We start from the raw sequence: 17073 nt of genomic DNA, 5'->3' as shown, positions 1-17073 counted from the left end.
TTACTGTACTGTTTATAAGGGTGGGGTACCTGCAGTTACTGTACTGTTTATAAGGGAGGGGATACCTGCAGTCATTGTATTGTTTATAAGGGTGGGGGTACCTGCAGTTACTGTACTGTTTATAAGGGTGGGGTACCTGCAGTTACTGTACTGTTTATAAGGGAGGGGTACCTGCAGTCAGTTTAGTCTGAGGAGGTCACCTGGATGATGATGAAACGTCTCTCTCAGTACACGTTGTGTCCAGATGAACTGATTAACTTTCTGTGATTTTCTTACCTGGATTCTTGAGCATGCATGAAGACAGTCATAGTTTCTTTCCACAGACAGTCAGGTTGCTGAACAGCTGATGCACCCATATGCACCTTATATCTTTGTTGTTATGTACTTTTCTATATTGCGTATATAGTGTATGAATTGTGTGTACATAATCTATGTAGGTGTGTCGTGTGATTTTTTTTGGGATGGTGTGTCCTTGTGTTCTTTGTGTTATGGCAGAGATAGCCAGAGTACAAGAATTTCCTTGTATTCAAATACACATAACAATAAAGTTGAACTTGAACTATAAAACTGCTGACTCAATGGATAAAGCACTTGGAACAACTGGATATACTCTCAAAACCCCAACCCTAACCCTCTATAGCCCTAATTCCTATAATACATCCACACACTCTCTCTCTCTCTCTCTCTCAAAACACTATGTGGCATACAAGTTGAATAATCTAAACAGTGTTAGACCATGGCTCACTGCTATTCATTGTGATGATTTATTTATTCAACATTCATAGATCCCAGGGGTTCAGCGTGGGATGGACCCTAGGGGTTCAACGTGGGATGGATCCCAGGGGTTCAGTGTGATGGCATGCAAGGACAGGCTGCACATGAACACCAGCAGTCACTGAAGACTCTTGGCAGCTCACTGTAGCCGTCTGTACCGCTGCTTCTTTGGCAGCCTCCTCCTCGCTTTGTTGGGTTTCTTCAGCGCTGTATTCTGGGTCATACAAATGTGGGTCAATGCTAGATTCTTACAAAACATCATCAGACACATTCAAAAGCTTTTCAGTGGACAGACATGAAGATCATTCTGCGCCCAAACAGTTTCAGGTACAACAACGGAGTGTATTGCTGTAAATATGGCTGCTATAGTTTTTCAGATAAACATGACATCACACAGAGTACGTCATTTGTCTATTGAGAATGTGACATCCAGTTCAGACCAGAAGCTGAATGCCTACAACACAAACAATCCACACTCCACAGACACTTTGGTTTCAGTCTTTCTTTTTTTTCTTAGCCAATATGCCATCAGAATTTTAATGAGTCAATTCTGTGAGCCCACAGTACCAACTGACTGACCTTTGTAGTGACCCCATGAAAGATCATCCTGCAAAACAAGTGGTGCTCCATAAGTGACGTTTCTCTCCCATTCACTAAAATGCACAAATCTTCTACTGTTGACAGATAAAACACTACACTCACTGACTGCACAGGGTCTTTCAGAGACCCACGCTGCTGATGTCTTATCTGATGACCTTCTTCACAACAGCTGCACTCTGCCGGGATAACAACGCGTCTGCATTTAACATGTGAGAAACCGCTGAAATAGCCTACGTTTAGAATATAACAAGGCAATGTCAAACGGGGTAATTTACGTATTTGACGTTACCTTGTTGTATTTTAAATGGAGGCTATTTCAACATTGCCCAGGCCTTTTAAATGCCTTTTCAAAACAAGCCCCCACCCCTTACCCCATTGGTTGTACTGTTTTCTACCCCGCCACTGGTTGCTGTGCATCGTAACTACCTACTCCACTACTTGCAATAGTTCAAATGTTTTCTATCCTCTCATTGGCTGCTGTCCACCGAAATTAGGGGCGTGACACGGGGCAACGTAATATTTATTGAGTGTGTGTTTTTCTTTGTTGAATCACATTGGCAGCTGATGAGTGCGCGATGCACGAAACAAGCCTGTACTGCTATGTATTAAAGTTTTCCCTACATCTATCTTCATATTCTGCTCCTCACTTGTTGAGCACTTTTATCACCACTGACAGTTTCCGAAAAGAAAAGAAAAACAAAACAACAACACTATATATATATGTGTGTGTGTGTGTGTGTGTGTGTGTGTGTGTGTGTGTGTGTGTGTGTGTGTGTGTGTGTGTGTGTGTGTGCATGTTCAGTAAATGTAGGAGGAACACAGCAGTGAATCCTAGTCAACAGTATGACCATGCAGTCAACAGTATTTAGCTTGCTGGAGCAGATGTCATCGGAGGGGGAGGAGTCTGGAGGGAATTAGATATCCATTATTTGAGTCTCGTCATTGTCAATCCTTCAATCTCCATCTATGTTTATCAAGTGGACCCTCGCAGAAACAGTTGATTCTGCCTTTTTCATCAACTTTTCCTTTCATGCTGTTGACTTCTGTCATCAAGTGCTTTTCTCTTTGTCATGTTTTCAGGTGTCCTTTTGTCCTGTGGTTCCTTTAGGTGTCCTTTTCATTCCACAGTTAAAATGGTCATTGACGTTAGGAGTGACCAGTCAGATCCCTTCCTGTCCCTTCCAGCCAAATCTGATTGCTAATCCTTCACTTGGCTCCACGCGAAACCTCAGAGCTCATCCTGCAGAGACAAAACAGTCACAATATAGTTTTGTGCTTTACTACAGACTACACAACAAGCAGCATCACTAACAGAACCATGTCAGAAGCTACTGTAAGCCCGTGGACCAACAGGAGCTCCTTACCTTGGCTTTGTTATGTGGTCTTGGTGACAGCTGTTCCAGCCTTTGTCTGATGATGGCAGCGATCACGTTAGCATCCCTGCTGTTAATGTGCTCCCCACCTTGACTATGCTATCTCACACACATACACACACACACACACACACACACACACACACACACACACACACACACACACACACACACACACACACACGGTAAGACTGAGGAAAAAACTTTTTGAAATAGTTTCAAATAAAAATAGAGAGACAGACATTTTATTTGTCCTTGTAAGCAAGCGTACATGACATGCATCCTCTGCATGTAAGCCATCCCATTGTATAGCAGCAGCGGGCAGCTGCAGTTCAGCACCCAGGGACCAACTCTACATCTTCTTTCCTTTGCCTTGCTCAGGGGTAAAGGCAGGAGTATTAACCCTAACATGTCTTTGATGGTGGGAGGAAACACACGCAGACACAGGAAGAACATGCAAACTCCACACAGAAAGGACCTGGGATGGCCTGGCGTTCGAACCCAGGACCATCATGCTGTGAGGCAACAGTGCTAACCACTGGGCCACCGTGCCACCCAAAAGTAAGAGGTTTCCATTTGGCCTCCGTTATAGTTAAATATTATATCAATGGTATTATCCATACATCCATCCATTATCCAAACCACTTCTCCTGCTCTCAGGGTCGCGGGATCCTGGAGTCTATCCCAGCAGTCATTGGGCGGCAGGTGGGGAGACACCCTGGACAGGCTGTCAGGCCATCACAGATCAATGGTATTATATCGGGCTGAAAATCAGGTATTGCCACTTAACAAGAATCCATCCATCCATTTATATGAACCACTTATATCCTGTCCAGGGTGTCTCCCTGCCTGCCGCCCAGTGACTGCCAGGATAGGCTCCAGCATCCCCTGACCCTGAGATATAAAAAGAATGTTGTATGTAAAAGTTCTCACAAAATAAAGTCATAGCTCCAGAACACTGGCACCATGAAAGGTCATAACTGCAGGTGACGGTGAACCTTATGCATTAAGACTGACCTAGGCTGGAGCATCGTAGGAAGTGCAACACAGTGCGTGAATTCTAGGGGTGTGACTGGTCTGTGTCATCATATATCTGTCAGGGAGTTTCCACCTGTGACACTAGCTGCTGTTATTAGAGCGCTCGAGTCTGATTTTATGGAAACCAGACTAGGAGAAAAGAGCATATTTAAAGAGGATATTCAGTTCCTGTTTGTCTTAAAGGGAAATATCCAGCAGAATGAGTGTGGCCACCTTGAGATGCCCCTTCCCTTCAAAGCACATCCTAACCTCCCAAACAATAACTAGTTCGGCTGAAGCACCTTAGAAAGAAACTGGACAGAGATCCTAAGTTCAAAAATGATTATGTGAGATTTATGGAAGGTGTCAAGGTGGTGATGCAGAGAGAGCAGACACGCAACTAAAATCAGGAAATGCATGGTACATGCCATACCAAATGGTTTATCACCCCAGAAAACCACATAAGATCAGGGTAGTTTTTGACTGCTCTGGAAAGTATGAATGCACTGCCTTCAATGACCATCTACTAACAGGACCTAATCTTACAAATGGGCTGACTGGAGCGCTCTGCTGACTCCATAAACATCCCATTGCCGTCATGCGATGTGGAAAAAAAGGTTCCACGTTAGCAAAGAAGACAGAGGCTATCTGTGGTTCATGTGGTGGAAAATGGGAGATACAGATTGACAACCTAGATAATATCGTATGAAGGTTCACCTCTTCGGAGCATCATCATCTCCAAGCTGCACCAATTGTGGCATGAAGCATCTTGCCAGCCAAAATGATAAAGAGCCCCCTTCGGCAGCTAGCTTCATCAGAAAGCATTTCTATGTAGATGATGGCCTCATAAGCCTGGAATCTGTTGAAGTAGCAATTGAGCTGGTGAAAGAAGCCCAAGCTGTGTATGCTAAAGGAAAGTTACACCTTCACAAATTCATTTCCAATAGTGAAGAGGTACTGCAGTCTACCTGCTGTTGAGGTGAAGAATGTGGGTCTCAACTATGATGATCTTCCAGTATAAAGAGTGCTAGGAGTAAGGTGGAATGAACAGAGTAATGCCTTCTCCTTCAAGGTCTTGCTTGATGAGAAACCAGCTACATGACATGGACTTCTCTCAATTGTGGCTTCTGTGTATGATCCATTAGGCTTCTTAGCTCCGTTCATCCTACCAGGAAAGAGGGTGCTACAAGAGATGTGTCAGAAGGGCATTGGTTGGGATGAACCACTACCCAGAAAGTTGAAGCCAAGGTGAGGGAGTTCGTTCTTGAAAAGACTCAGCTTCCAAGGTGCTTCACACCTAAAACATAGGAAAGGTTCTGAGAGTTGAATCGCATCACTTTTCAGAGGCTAGCAGTTACAGTTATGGCTATAAATAGCCCCTCTGGTCAAAATGTCTCACTTACAGATCTACAATGTGCACTACCTCTTTTTAAACCAGATGTGCAATACAAATTTACAATTGGAAATACACATACAATTGCTGTATACTGGTTAAGAATTATTATTGTATAACCTAAGAATATAATATAGTATTTAAGTATATAATATATGATAGATAAATACATAGTATATAATTTTAGTTTATAATATTATATATAAGCATTGTTTGCAATGGTGATGGACAGGTTTACGGATGAGATCAGGCAGGAGACTCCATGGACTATGATGTTTGCGGATGACATTGTGATCTGTAGCGAGAGTGGGGTGCAGGTGGAGGAGAGCCTGGAGAGGTGGAGGTATGCACTGGAGAGAAGAGGAATGAAAGGCAGTAGGAGCAAGATGGAATACCTATGTGTGAATGAGAGAGAGGACAGTGGAATGGCGAGGATGCAACGAGTACAGGTGACGAAGGCATATGAGTTTAAATACTTGGGGTCAACTGTTCAAAGTAACGGGGGGTGCAGAAGAGAGATGAAGAAGAGAGTGCAGGCAGGGTGGAGTTGGTGGAGAAGAGTGTCAGGAGTGATTTGTGACAGAAAGGTACCAGCAAGAGTTAAAGGGAAGGTTTACAAGATGGTAGTGAGACCAGCTATGTTATATGGTTTGGAGACAGTGGCACTGATGAAAAGACAGGAGGTGGAGCTGGAGGTGGCAGAGTTGAAGATGATAAGATTTTCACTGGGAGTGATGAAGAAGGACAGGATTAGGAACGAGTATATTAGAGGGACAGCTCAGGTTGGACGGATTGGAGATAAAGCAAGAGACAAGATTGAGATGGCTTGGACATGTGTGGAGGAGAGATGCTGGGTATACTGGGAGATGGATGCTGAATATGGAGCTGCCAGGGAAGAGGAGAAGGGGAAGGCCAAAGAGGAGGTTTATGGATGTGGTGAGGGAGGACATGCAGGTGGCTGGTGTGACAGAGGAAGATGCAGAGGACAGGAAGACATGGAAACGGATGATCCGTTGTGGCGCCCCCTAATGGGAGCAGCTGAAAGTAACAGTAGTAGACTATAAAGGTACAGACAATGATTGAGGTTATAAATAGGCTGTTACTATATCAGCAATGACAACGACTAATATCAATAACAAACAACAGCAGTGACAGTGATTTAAGAGCCAATATGAAGGCCACAAATATTAACTGTCCATGGGCCTTTGCCCATGAGTCTCTAAAAACCCAACCTTTGTCAGGCAAAGAAAATTATTTTGTATGCATTAGTGTTACTCACCCTTCTTGTGCCAAGGTGAGAGTAGAATTGGACGGTAGGGTAGGCAGTAACTCCAGCGGATTGACAGGTCTGGTAGTACGCCTGACAGTCCAACTTCCCTGCCTGAACCTCCCCTTTCACCATCTGGACAAAAACACAAACTAATTCTCAAATACAAGAGGTCCATGTTGGTACTCCCTGACTTGTTGACGTCTCCAAGCTGAGTACAGACGCTTTAGTAATTTTTCTTTCCTTTTTTTTGTTTGATTTTCCTCCCTTTTCTCCCCATTTGTATCCAGCCAATTACCCCACTCTTCCAAGCCGTCCCGGTCTCTGCTCCACCCCCTCTGCTGATCCAGGGAGGGCTGCACACTACCACATGTCTCCTCCAATACATAAGGAGTCATCAGCCGCTTCTTTTCACCTGACAGTGAGGAGTTTCACCAGAGGGACGTAGCACGTGGGAGGAGCACACTATTCCCCCCATCCCAGTGACTGCTGGGGTGGGCTCCAGCATCCCCACGACCCTGAGAGCAGGATAAGCAGTTTGGATAATGGATGGATGTGTATGCCAAGCTAAGTCGGGTGTGTGTGTGTGTGTTGAATGCTGCATGTGAAGGGTTGGATCCATCCACATTTTTACACTGACATTACTTTTCCACGAAAAAAAAGGGCAAATATATGAAGAATACATAGAAGTTATGTGGTGACCAATTAACAGCTGTAGTATGAAAATTATAACAGTTGATAGCTTGGCTTTCCTCTGCTACTTGCACGTAGCAACATTTTACATGTTTCTGTCCTCTCAATACAATTCATGTTTACTTTATATCAAGCTCTTCCTGACCATTTCACTACAAGTCGAGTTTACTTTATATCGGGCTCTTCCTGACCATGTTCACTACAACTGGAGTTTACTTTATATCAGGCTCTTCCTGACCATGTTCACTACAACTGGAGTTTACTTTATATCAGGCTCTTCCTGACAATGTTCACTACAACTGGAGTTTACTTTATATCAGGCTCTTCCTGACCATTTTCACTACAACTGGAGTTTACTTTATATCAGGCTCTTCCTGACCATGTTCACTACAACTGGAGCTTACTTTATATCAGGCTCTTCCTGACCATGTTCACTACAACTGGAGTTTACTTTATATCAGGCTCTTCCTGACCATGTTCACTACAACTGGAGTTTACTTTATATCAGGTTCTTCCTGACCATGTTCACTACAACTCACGTTTACTATATATCAGGCTCTTCCTGACCATGTTCACTACAACTGGAGTTTACTTTATATCAGGCACTTCCTGACCACTTTCACTACAACTCATGTTTACTTTATATCAGGCTCTTCCTGACCATGTTCACTACAACTGGAGTTTACTTTATATCAGGCTCTTCCTGACCATGTTCACTACAACTCATGTTTACTTTATATCAGGCTCTTCCTGACCATGTTCACTACAACTGGAGTTTAGTTTATATCAGGCTCTTCCTGACCATGTTCACTACAACTCATGTTTACTTTATATCAGGCTCTTCCTGACCATGTTCACTACAACTGGAGTTTACTTTATAACAGGCTCTTCCTGACCATTTTCACGACAAGTCGAGTTTACTTTATATCAGACTCTTCCTGACCATGTTCACTACAACTGGAGTTTACTTTATATCAGGCTCGTCCTGACCATGTTCACTACAACTGGAGTTTACTTTATAACAGGCTCTTCCTGACCATTTTCACTACAACTGGAGTTGACCTATATCAGGCTCTTCCTGACAATGTTCACTACACCTGCAGTTTACTTTATATCAGGCTCTTCCTGACCATGTTCACTACAACTGGAGTTTACTTTATATCAGGCTCTTCCTGACAATGTTCACTACAACTGGAGTTTATATCAGGCTCTTCCTGACCATTTTCACTACAACTGGAGTTTACTTTATATAAGGCTCTTCTTAACCATGTTCACTACAACTGGAGTTTACTTTATATCAGGCTCTTCCTGACCAATTTCACTACAACTCACGTTTACTTTATATCAGGCTCTTCCTGACCATGTTCACTACAACTGGAGCTTACTTTATATCAGGCTCTACCTGACCATTTTCACTACAACTGGAGTTTACTTTATATAAGGCTCTTCTTGACCATGTTCACTACAACTGGAGTTTACTTTATATCAGGCTCTTCCTGACCAATTTCACTACAACTCACGTTTACTTTATATCAGACTCTTCCTGACAATTTTCACTACAACTGGAGCTTACTTTATATCAGGCTCTTCCTGACCATGTTCACTACAACTCATGTTTACTTTATATCAGGCTCTTCCTGACCATGTTCACTACAACTGGAGTTTACTTTATATAAGGCTCTTCTTGACCATGTTCACTACAACTGGAGTTTACTTTATATCAGGCTCTTCCTGACCAATTTCACTACAACTCACGTTTACTTTATATCAGGCTCTTCCTGACCATGTTCACTACAACTGGAGCTTACTTTATATCAGGCTCTTCCTGACCATTTTCACTACAACTGGAGTTTACTTTATATAAGGCTCTTCTTGACCATGTTCACTACAACTGGAGTTTACTTTATATCAGGCTCTTCCTGACCAATTTCACTACAACTCACGCTTACTTTATATCAGGCTCTTCCTGACCATTTTCACTACAACTGGAGTTTACTTTATATCAGGCTCTTCTTAACCATGTTCACTACAACTGGAGTTTACTTTATATCAGGCTCTTCCTGACCAATTTCACTACAACTCACGTTTACTTTATATCAGGCTCTTCCTGACCATGTTCACTACAACTGGAGCTTACTTTATATCAGGCTCTACCTGACCATTTTCACTACAACTGGAGTTTACTTTATGTAAGGCTCTTCTTGACCATGTTCACTACAACTGGAGTTTACTTTATATCAGGCTCTTCCTGACCAATTTCACTACAACTCACGTTTACTTTATATCAGACTCTTCCTGACAATTTTCACTACAACTGGAGCTTACTTTATATCAGGCTCTTCCTGACCATGTTCACTACAACTCATGTTTACTTTATATCAGGCTCTTCCTGACCATGTTCACTACAACTGGAGTTTACTTTATATAAGGCTCTTCTTGACCATGTTCACTACAACTGGAGTTTACTTTATATCAGGCTCTTCCTGACCAATTTCACTACAACTCACGTTTACTTTATATCAGGCTCTTCCTGACCATGTTCACTACAACTGGAGCTTACTTTATATCAGGCTCTTCCTGACCATTTTCACTACAACTGGAGTTTACTTTATATAAGGCTCTTCTTGACCATGTTCACTACAACTGGAGTTTACTTTATATCAGGCTCTTCCTGACCAATTTCACTACAACTCACGTTTACTTTATATCAGGCTCTTCCTGACCATGTTCACTACAACTGGAGTTTACTTTATATCAGACTCTTCCTGACCATTTTCACTACAACTGGAGTTTACTTTATAACAGGCTCTTCCTGACCATTTTCACTACAACTGGAGTTTACCTATATCAGGCTCTTCCTGACCACGTTCACTACACCTGGAGTTTACTTTATATCAGGCTACTCCTGATCATTTTTACTACAACTGGAGTTTATTTTATATCAGGCTCTTCCTGACCATGTTCACTACAATTCATGTTTACTTTATATCAGGCTACTCCTGACCATTTTTACTACAACTGGAGTTTATTTTATATCAGGCTCTTCCTGATCTGTTTCCCTACAACTTGTGTTTACCTTATATCATACTCTTCCTGACCATTTTCACTACAACTGGAGTTTTTTTTTTATATCAGGCTCTTCCTGACCATTTTCACTACAACTGGAGTTTACTTTATATCAGGCTCTTCCTGAACATGTTCACTACAACTGGAGTTTACTTTATATCAGGCTCTTCCTGACTATGTTCACTACAACTGGAGTGTACGTTATATCAGGCTCTTCCTGACCATTTTCACTACAAGTCGAGTTTACTTTACATCAGGCTCTTCCTGACCATGTTCACTACAACTGGAGTTTACTTTATATCAGGCTCTTCCTGACCATGTTCACTACAACTGGAGTTTACTTTATATCAGGCTCTTCCTGACCAATTTCACTACAACTCATGTTTACTTTATATCAGGGTCGTCCTGACCATGTTCACTACAACTCATGATTACATTATATCAGGCTCTTCCTGACCATTTTCACGACAAGTCGAGTTTACTTTATATCAGGCTCTTCCTGACCATGTTCACTACAACTGGAGTTTACTTTACAGCAGGCTCTTCCTGACCATATTCACTACAACTGGAGTTTACTTTATATCAGGCTCTTCCTGACCCTTTTCACTACAACTGGAGTTTACTTTATATCAGGCTCTTCCTGACCATGTTCACTACAACTGGAGTGTACGTTATATCAGGCTCTTCCTGACCATTTTCACTACAAGTCGAGTTTACTTTATATCAGGCTCTTCCTGACCATGTTCACTACAACTGGAGTTTCCTTATATCAGGCTCTTCCTGACCATGTTCACTACAACTGGAGTTAAGTTTATATCAGGCTCTTCCTGACCATGTTCACTACAACTCATGTTTACTTTATATCAGGCTCTTCCTGACCATGTTCACTACAACTGGAGTTTACTTTATAACAGGCTCTTCCTGACCATTTTCACTACAACTGGAGTTTACCTATATCAGGCTCTTCCTGACAATGTTCACTACACCTGGAGTTTACTTTATATCAGGCTACTCCTGACCATTTTCACTACAAATCATGTTTAGCTTATATCAAGCTGTTCCTGACCATTTTCGCTACAACTCGTGTTTACTTTATATCAGGCTCTTCCTGACCATTTTCGCTACAACTCGTGTTTACTTTATATCAGGCTCTTCCTGACCATGTTCACTACAACTGGAGTTTACTTTATATCAGGCTCTTCCTGACTATGTTCACTACAACTGGAGTGTACGTTATATCAGGCTCTTCCTGACCATTTTCACTACAAGTCGATTTTACTTTATATCAGGCTCTTCCTGACCATGTTCACTACAACTGGAGTTTACTTTACAGCAGGCTCTTCCTGACCATGTTCACTACAACTGGAGTTTACTTTATATCAGGCTCTTCCTGACCATGTTCACTACTACTGGAGTTTACTTCATATCAGGCTCTTCCTGACCATGTTCACTACAACTGGAGTGTACGTTATATCAGGCTCTTCCTGACCATTTTCACTACAAGTCGAGTTTACTTTATATCAGGCTCTTCCTGACCATTTTCACTACAACTGGAGTTTACTTTATATCAGGCTCTTCCTGACAATGTTCACTACACCTGGAGTTTACTTTATATCAGGCTACTCTTGACCATTTTTATTACAACTGGAGTTTACTTTATATCAGGCTCCTCCTGACCATGTTCACTACAACTGGAGTTTACTTTATATCAGGCTCTTCCTGACCATGTTCACTACAACTGGAGTTTACTTTATATCAAGCTCTTCCTGACCATGTTCACTACAACTGGAGTTTACTTTATATCAGGCTCTTCCTGACCATGTTCACTACAACTCACGTTTACTTTATATCAGGCTCTTCCTGATCTGTTTCCCTACAACTTGTGTTTACTTTATATCAGGCTCTTCCTGACCATTTTCACTACAACTGGAGTTTACTTTATATCAGGCTACTCCTGACCATTTTCACTACAGCTCGTGTTTGCTTTATATCAGGCTACTCCTGACCATTTTTACTACAACTGGAGTTTATTTTATATCAGGCTCTTCCTGATCTGTTTCCCTACAACTTGTGTTTACTTTATATCATACTCTTCCTGACCATTTTCACTACAACTGGAGTTTTTTTTTTTATATATCAGGCTCTTCCTGACCATTTTCACTACAACTGTAGTTTACTTTATGTCGGGCTCTTCCTGACCATTTTCAGTACAACTCGTGTTTACTTTTTATCAGGCTCTTCCAGACCATTTTCACTACAACTCATGTTTAGCTTATATCAAGCATTTCCTGACCATTTTCGCTACAACTCGTGTTTACTTTATATCAGGCTCTTCCTGACCATTTTCACTACAACTGGAGTTTACTTTATATCAGGCTCTTTCTGACCATTTTCACTACAACTCGTGTTGACTTTATATCAGGCTCTTCCTGACCATTTTCACAACAACTCTTGTTTTACTTTATATCAGGCTCTTCCTGACCATTTTCACTACAACCTATGTTTACTTTGTATCAGGCTCTTCCTGACCTTTTTCACAACAGCGCTTGTTTACTTTATATCAGGCTACTCCTGACCATTTTCAATACAAGTCGTGTTTAGCTAGCTCTGTTTGTCCTCACTCTGTTTGTGCTAGCGCTGTTTGTCCTAGCTCTTTTGTCCTAGCTCTGTTTGTCCTAGCTCTGTTTGTGTCTCTGTGTATGCATGATGTGCAAACGGTCGTCAAACACTACTAAATATTCCAGCCTCTGTCATGGATATCTGCATCCCAGTATTCTTCAAACCCAGCAACACACTCCGACAAAGACTCGTTCATCCCAAAGACCGTGTACCACACACCCAAAAAAGCAATCTGGTGTATGCTGTACAATGCAATGAGGATTGCACTGACCTACACATAGGAGAAACCAAACAACGACTACACAAACGGATGGCCCAACACAGAAGGCCAAACTCCTCAGGACAAGACTCAGCAGTCTATCTACACCTAAAGGAGAAGACACACTCCTTCGAGGACAGCAACGTACACATTTTGGACAGAGAAGATTGATGGTTTGAAAGAGGGGTGAAGGAAGCCATCTATGTGAAACTGGAAAAACCATCCCTCAATAGAGGAGGAGGTCTGCGACACCACCTATCTCCCACTTACAATGCCGTCCTTTCATCTCTACCCAGGAGACTCAAGAAGCCTAGCCTCCAAGAACAACAGTCGCTCACTAACGGCTCCAACGACTCTCATGACCACTGAACAATGAAGTCGAAACTAACACCCCCAACCACCGTTGCTGCTAAACAAATGCAAATCAATAGCTCCGATGGCGACGGGTGCAGCTGGACATCGGAGCACAGGAGAGCCACGCATATTCATAGCTCCGATAACGACGGACGCGGCCAACATCGGTACACAAAAGAGCCACTCATGTCTATGGCTCTGTTAGCGACGGGCGTTGGTAAACATCGGGACACAAAGAGCCATGGACATCTATAGCTCTGACAACGACTCCTAGAGGATAAATTCTGAGTCTCATCACCAGCCAGTCAGACTAGCTTGGTCTAGTCAGAAAGGCACGAACTGAGGAAGCCTCTTGGATGAGAGGCGAAATGTCTTCACGGATATATACCAAGTCCAGTTGCACTTTATTTAACTCCTTTGGATAACCATGACCTGGATGAATGAGAACATTCACAGACACTCTGTCATGGACTTACACCCTCGGGGTCCTGGACAAATAAGCTTTTACCACTCTCTACTTTCCCAACTCCCAGAAGTTATATGGGGTTGGCCCTGTGGCTGTCACCACAGGAAATGAACTATGAGGTGGACTAAATGTGCAAGCGCCTCAATCAAACTGAGGAGTCCTGCCTGCTCTTGCTCTGGCCCACCTTTTTCAGCTCGACGATATTGGACCTGGTCGACCACGTCGCTTCATTCCTCAGTGCTCCCTCGAGACCAGATGCGTCTTTCTCTGACTGATTATCCCAGACACAGACCTGGATGCCAGACAGCTGCCCAGCGGACTCCCCACCAGGCTAACAAGTGAAGTGGGGTGATGTAGTACTCCAGAATTTCCACCCCCTGGCATGGCAGCCGTTGTCAAATTATATTGCTATTCCAGTCAAAGTGGCTCTGTTCAGCATGTGATCGTTATCCAGTAAGACTTTTGTTCTCAATGAACTTTTCACCACCCATGGACTGGATTTCTTACTGGTGATGGAAACCTGGCTGAACACTGGTGAGCTTGCGCCTGTGTTGAACTCTGCCCAGATGACTAACTTTTTTAGCATGTTTAGACCCTCGGGCCACGGTGGGGGAGTTAGCTGCTGTGTTTAACAATCATTTCAATTACCACCTACTGAACTCTGATTATTTCCCCAGCTTGGAGGTGCAATTAATTAAAGTGGACCTTGTAAATCCCATCTTAATTTATCACTCAATTTGCAGACTTCCTTTCAAACACTGTGCCAAACTTTGATCGAGTTCTGCTTTTTGGTGATTTTAATATTCATGTTTGCTGTCCCGCTAAGCGCCCCACAAGTGATTTTATGCAACTGATTGAACCTTTTAATCTTGCTTTGCTTACCTCTGGTCTCACCCACAAGCTAGGCCTTACACTCCACCTAGTCTGATCATGTGGCTTTCCACTCTGTAGTGTTGATATAATTGATGCTTCTCTGTTGGATCAGTCTCTCTCTCCTACTAAATCTCATCTCCCTGTACATTGCTCTTGCTACATTAAGTCTTTGACTGCCAATAAGTTCTCAGAGGCTCTCATAGCTGCTCCCAATACCTCCACTACTGAGACTTCCCCCTCCATCTCAGTACTGAGGAACTCACTTCATTATTTAATACCACTGGCTTTTCTTTTTCCTTTTTTTTTTGACCCCGTTTTTTTTCCTCCCCAGTTGTACCTGGCCAATTACCTCACCCTTCTGAGCCATCACGGTCTCTGTTCCACTGCCTCCCTGCAAATCTGGGGAGGGTTGCAGACTACCACATCTCCTCCGATACATGTGGAGTCGCCAGCCGCTTCTTAGCACCTGACAGTGGGGAGTTTCGCCAGGGGGACATAGCGTGTGGGAGGATCACACTATTCCCCCCAGTTCCCCCTCCCCCCTGAACAGACGCCCCGGCCAATCAGAGGAGGCACTAGTGCAGTGACCACGACACATACCTACATCCGGCTTCCCACCCACAGACACGGCCAATTGTGTCAGTGGGGATGCCCGATCAAGCCCGGAGGTAACACGGGATTCAAACTGAAGATCCCTTTGTTGATTTCTGTTATGAACACTGTTGCTCTCCTTAAATTGAAAAAACCTAAGGCTAAAGGACTTCATTGGCTTAATGACACCACCGGAGCCCTGAGGAGGGAATGCAGAATATCAGAATAAAAGTAGAAGAGTGATAAGCTTCAAATTTCCTTTGAAATTTTGAGAAACAATCTTCACAAATATCAAAAAGCAGTTAAGGCTGTGAGAACAAAATACTTTTCTGACCTAATTTCCAAAAACTTCCAAAATAAATTATGTCATCTGCCCCACCCTCGTACCAGCTTAGATGTGTCCCCTGCTAAGTGCGAAGATTTTTTTATTTTTTTATTTTTCATTAGCAAAGTTGAGGGTATTAGAAGGAACATCCCTCCTACCCCACCCATGAACTAGCTGTCGCACTGGTCAGTTCTTCTAAACTGGACTGCTTCCAACTTATCACGCTACCTTCCCTTATAAGGATTGTTTCCATCATGAAACCTACAACTGCCCCCTTGACATAGTCCCTACTACCCTCCTGAAGAATATCTTTGACATAGCTGGTCCCAGCATCCTCTCCATTATCAACGAACTCCCTGGCCACTGGTACCATTCCAACCTGTTTCAAGGACCCAGTGGTCCAGCCCTTCCTGAAAAAACCCAGCTTAGACCCTACCTTGCCTAGTAACTACAGGTCTATTTCTAAACTCCTATTCCTGTCAAAGCTTCTCGAGAAGGTTATTCTCAGTCAACTGCTGCCCTAACAACACCAAACAAGCTCTTGCATAATGATGAGATGTATAGTAGGCTCACCTCAATAAACCGCTGGCTGTCTCATTACTATAATGAGCAGGGATTCGGTTTTGGTGACAACTGGTTTTCTTTCTGAGGCCGCCCTTACCTGCTGAACGCGGACAGCATTCACCCTACTGGGGATGGCGCCCTGAGCCCTGGGCCTCTCTGTAAACTGTCTGATTCATATTATCCCTACCTACAGGCAGAAACTAAAATCTGCAAAGCCTGTAAAATCTGTAAAATCTGCAAAGCCATTTCCTTTTGAGGAAATGGACCAATGAGTCAAAACTGGAGCTCCAGGCCTGCCTTGACTGTACTGAGTGGAGTGTTTTTGAGGCTGCATCTACAGACCTGGATGAACTTACTGACACTGTGACATCTTACATTAGTTTTTGTGACGACATGTGTGTGCCCACCAAATCCTTCTGCACCTTTAACAAGAATAAGCCCTGGTTCACAGCAAAACTCAGGCGGTTTCATCAGGCCAAAGAGGAAGCCTACAGGAGTGGAGATAGGATCCAGTACAACAAAGCCAGAAATACACTCCCAAAGGAGATCCTCTGATCTCCTTTGGGAGTGTATGGAGGGCTTGGGATGAGGGCAGAGTAGCACAAAAAGATGCTACTCTGAAAAGTTGAAAAACGGGTTTTCCGCCAACGACCCATCATCAGTCGGGAGTGGTTTCAACGACATTACCAACTAGAGGAGACAATCCCCCCACACTGCAGGGAACCATCAACTGGCTGATGACCTAAATGGGTTTTACTGCAGGCTTGAAAAACAAAGTTTTACACACACACACACCCCCCGGCCACAATACACAACCACCTGCACTCCCTGCCAGCCAT

At 43.2% G+C, this 17073-nt stretch overlaps 1 protein-coding gene across 2 annotated transcripts in view; it reads right to left on the bottom strand.

Annotated features, from left to right (window-relative positions):
• Positions 1-662: 662 nt before the first annotated feature.
• Positions 663-17073, bottom strand: part of dnajc10 (DnaJ (Hsp40) homolog, subfamily C, member 10) — a 180212-nt gene continuing 163801 nt past the window's right edge. Inside the window, exons 23-25 of one of the 2 annotated variants that reach the window (XM_056289401.1) lie at positions 6437-6559; positions 2739-2846; positions 663-2614 (exon numbers count right to left, since the gene is read on the bottom strand). In XM_056289401.1, coding sequence (XP_056145376.1) covers positions 2603-2614; positions 2739-2846; positions 6437-6559 — 243 coding nt within the window. In that variant the 3' untranslated portion in view covers positions 663-2602. The remainder of the gene's footprint in view (positions 2615-2738; positions 2847-6436; positions 6560-17073) is intronic. The other variant, XM_056289402.1, reaches the window with a different exon arrangement.

The sequence above is a fragment of the Lampris incognitus genome, chromosome 11 (assembly GCF_029633865.1).
Source record: "Lampris incognitus isolate fLamInc1 chromosome 11, fLamInc1.hap2, whole genome shotgun sequence".
Classification (NCBI taxonomy): Eukaryota; Metazoa; Chordata; class Actinopteri; order Lampriformes; family Lampridae; genus Lampris; species Lampris incognitus.
This window is presented reverse-complemented; position numbering and strand designations above follow the sequence as displayed.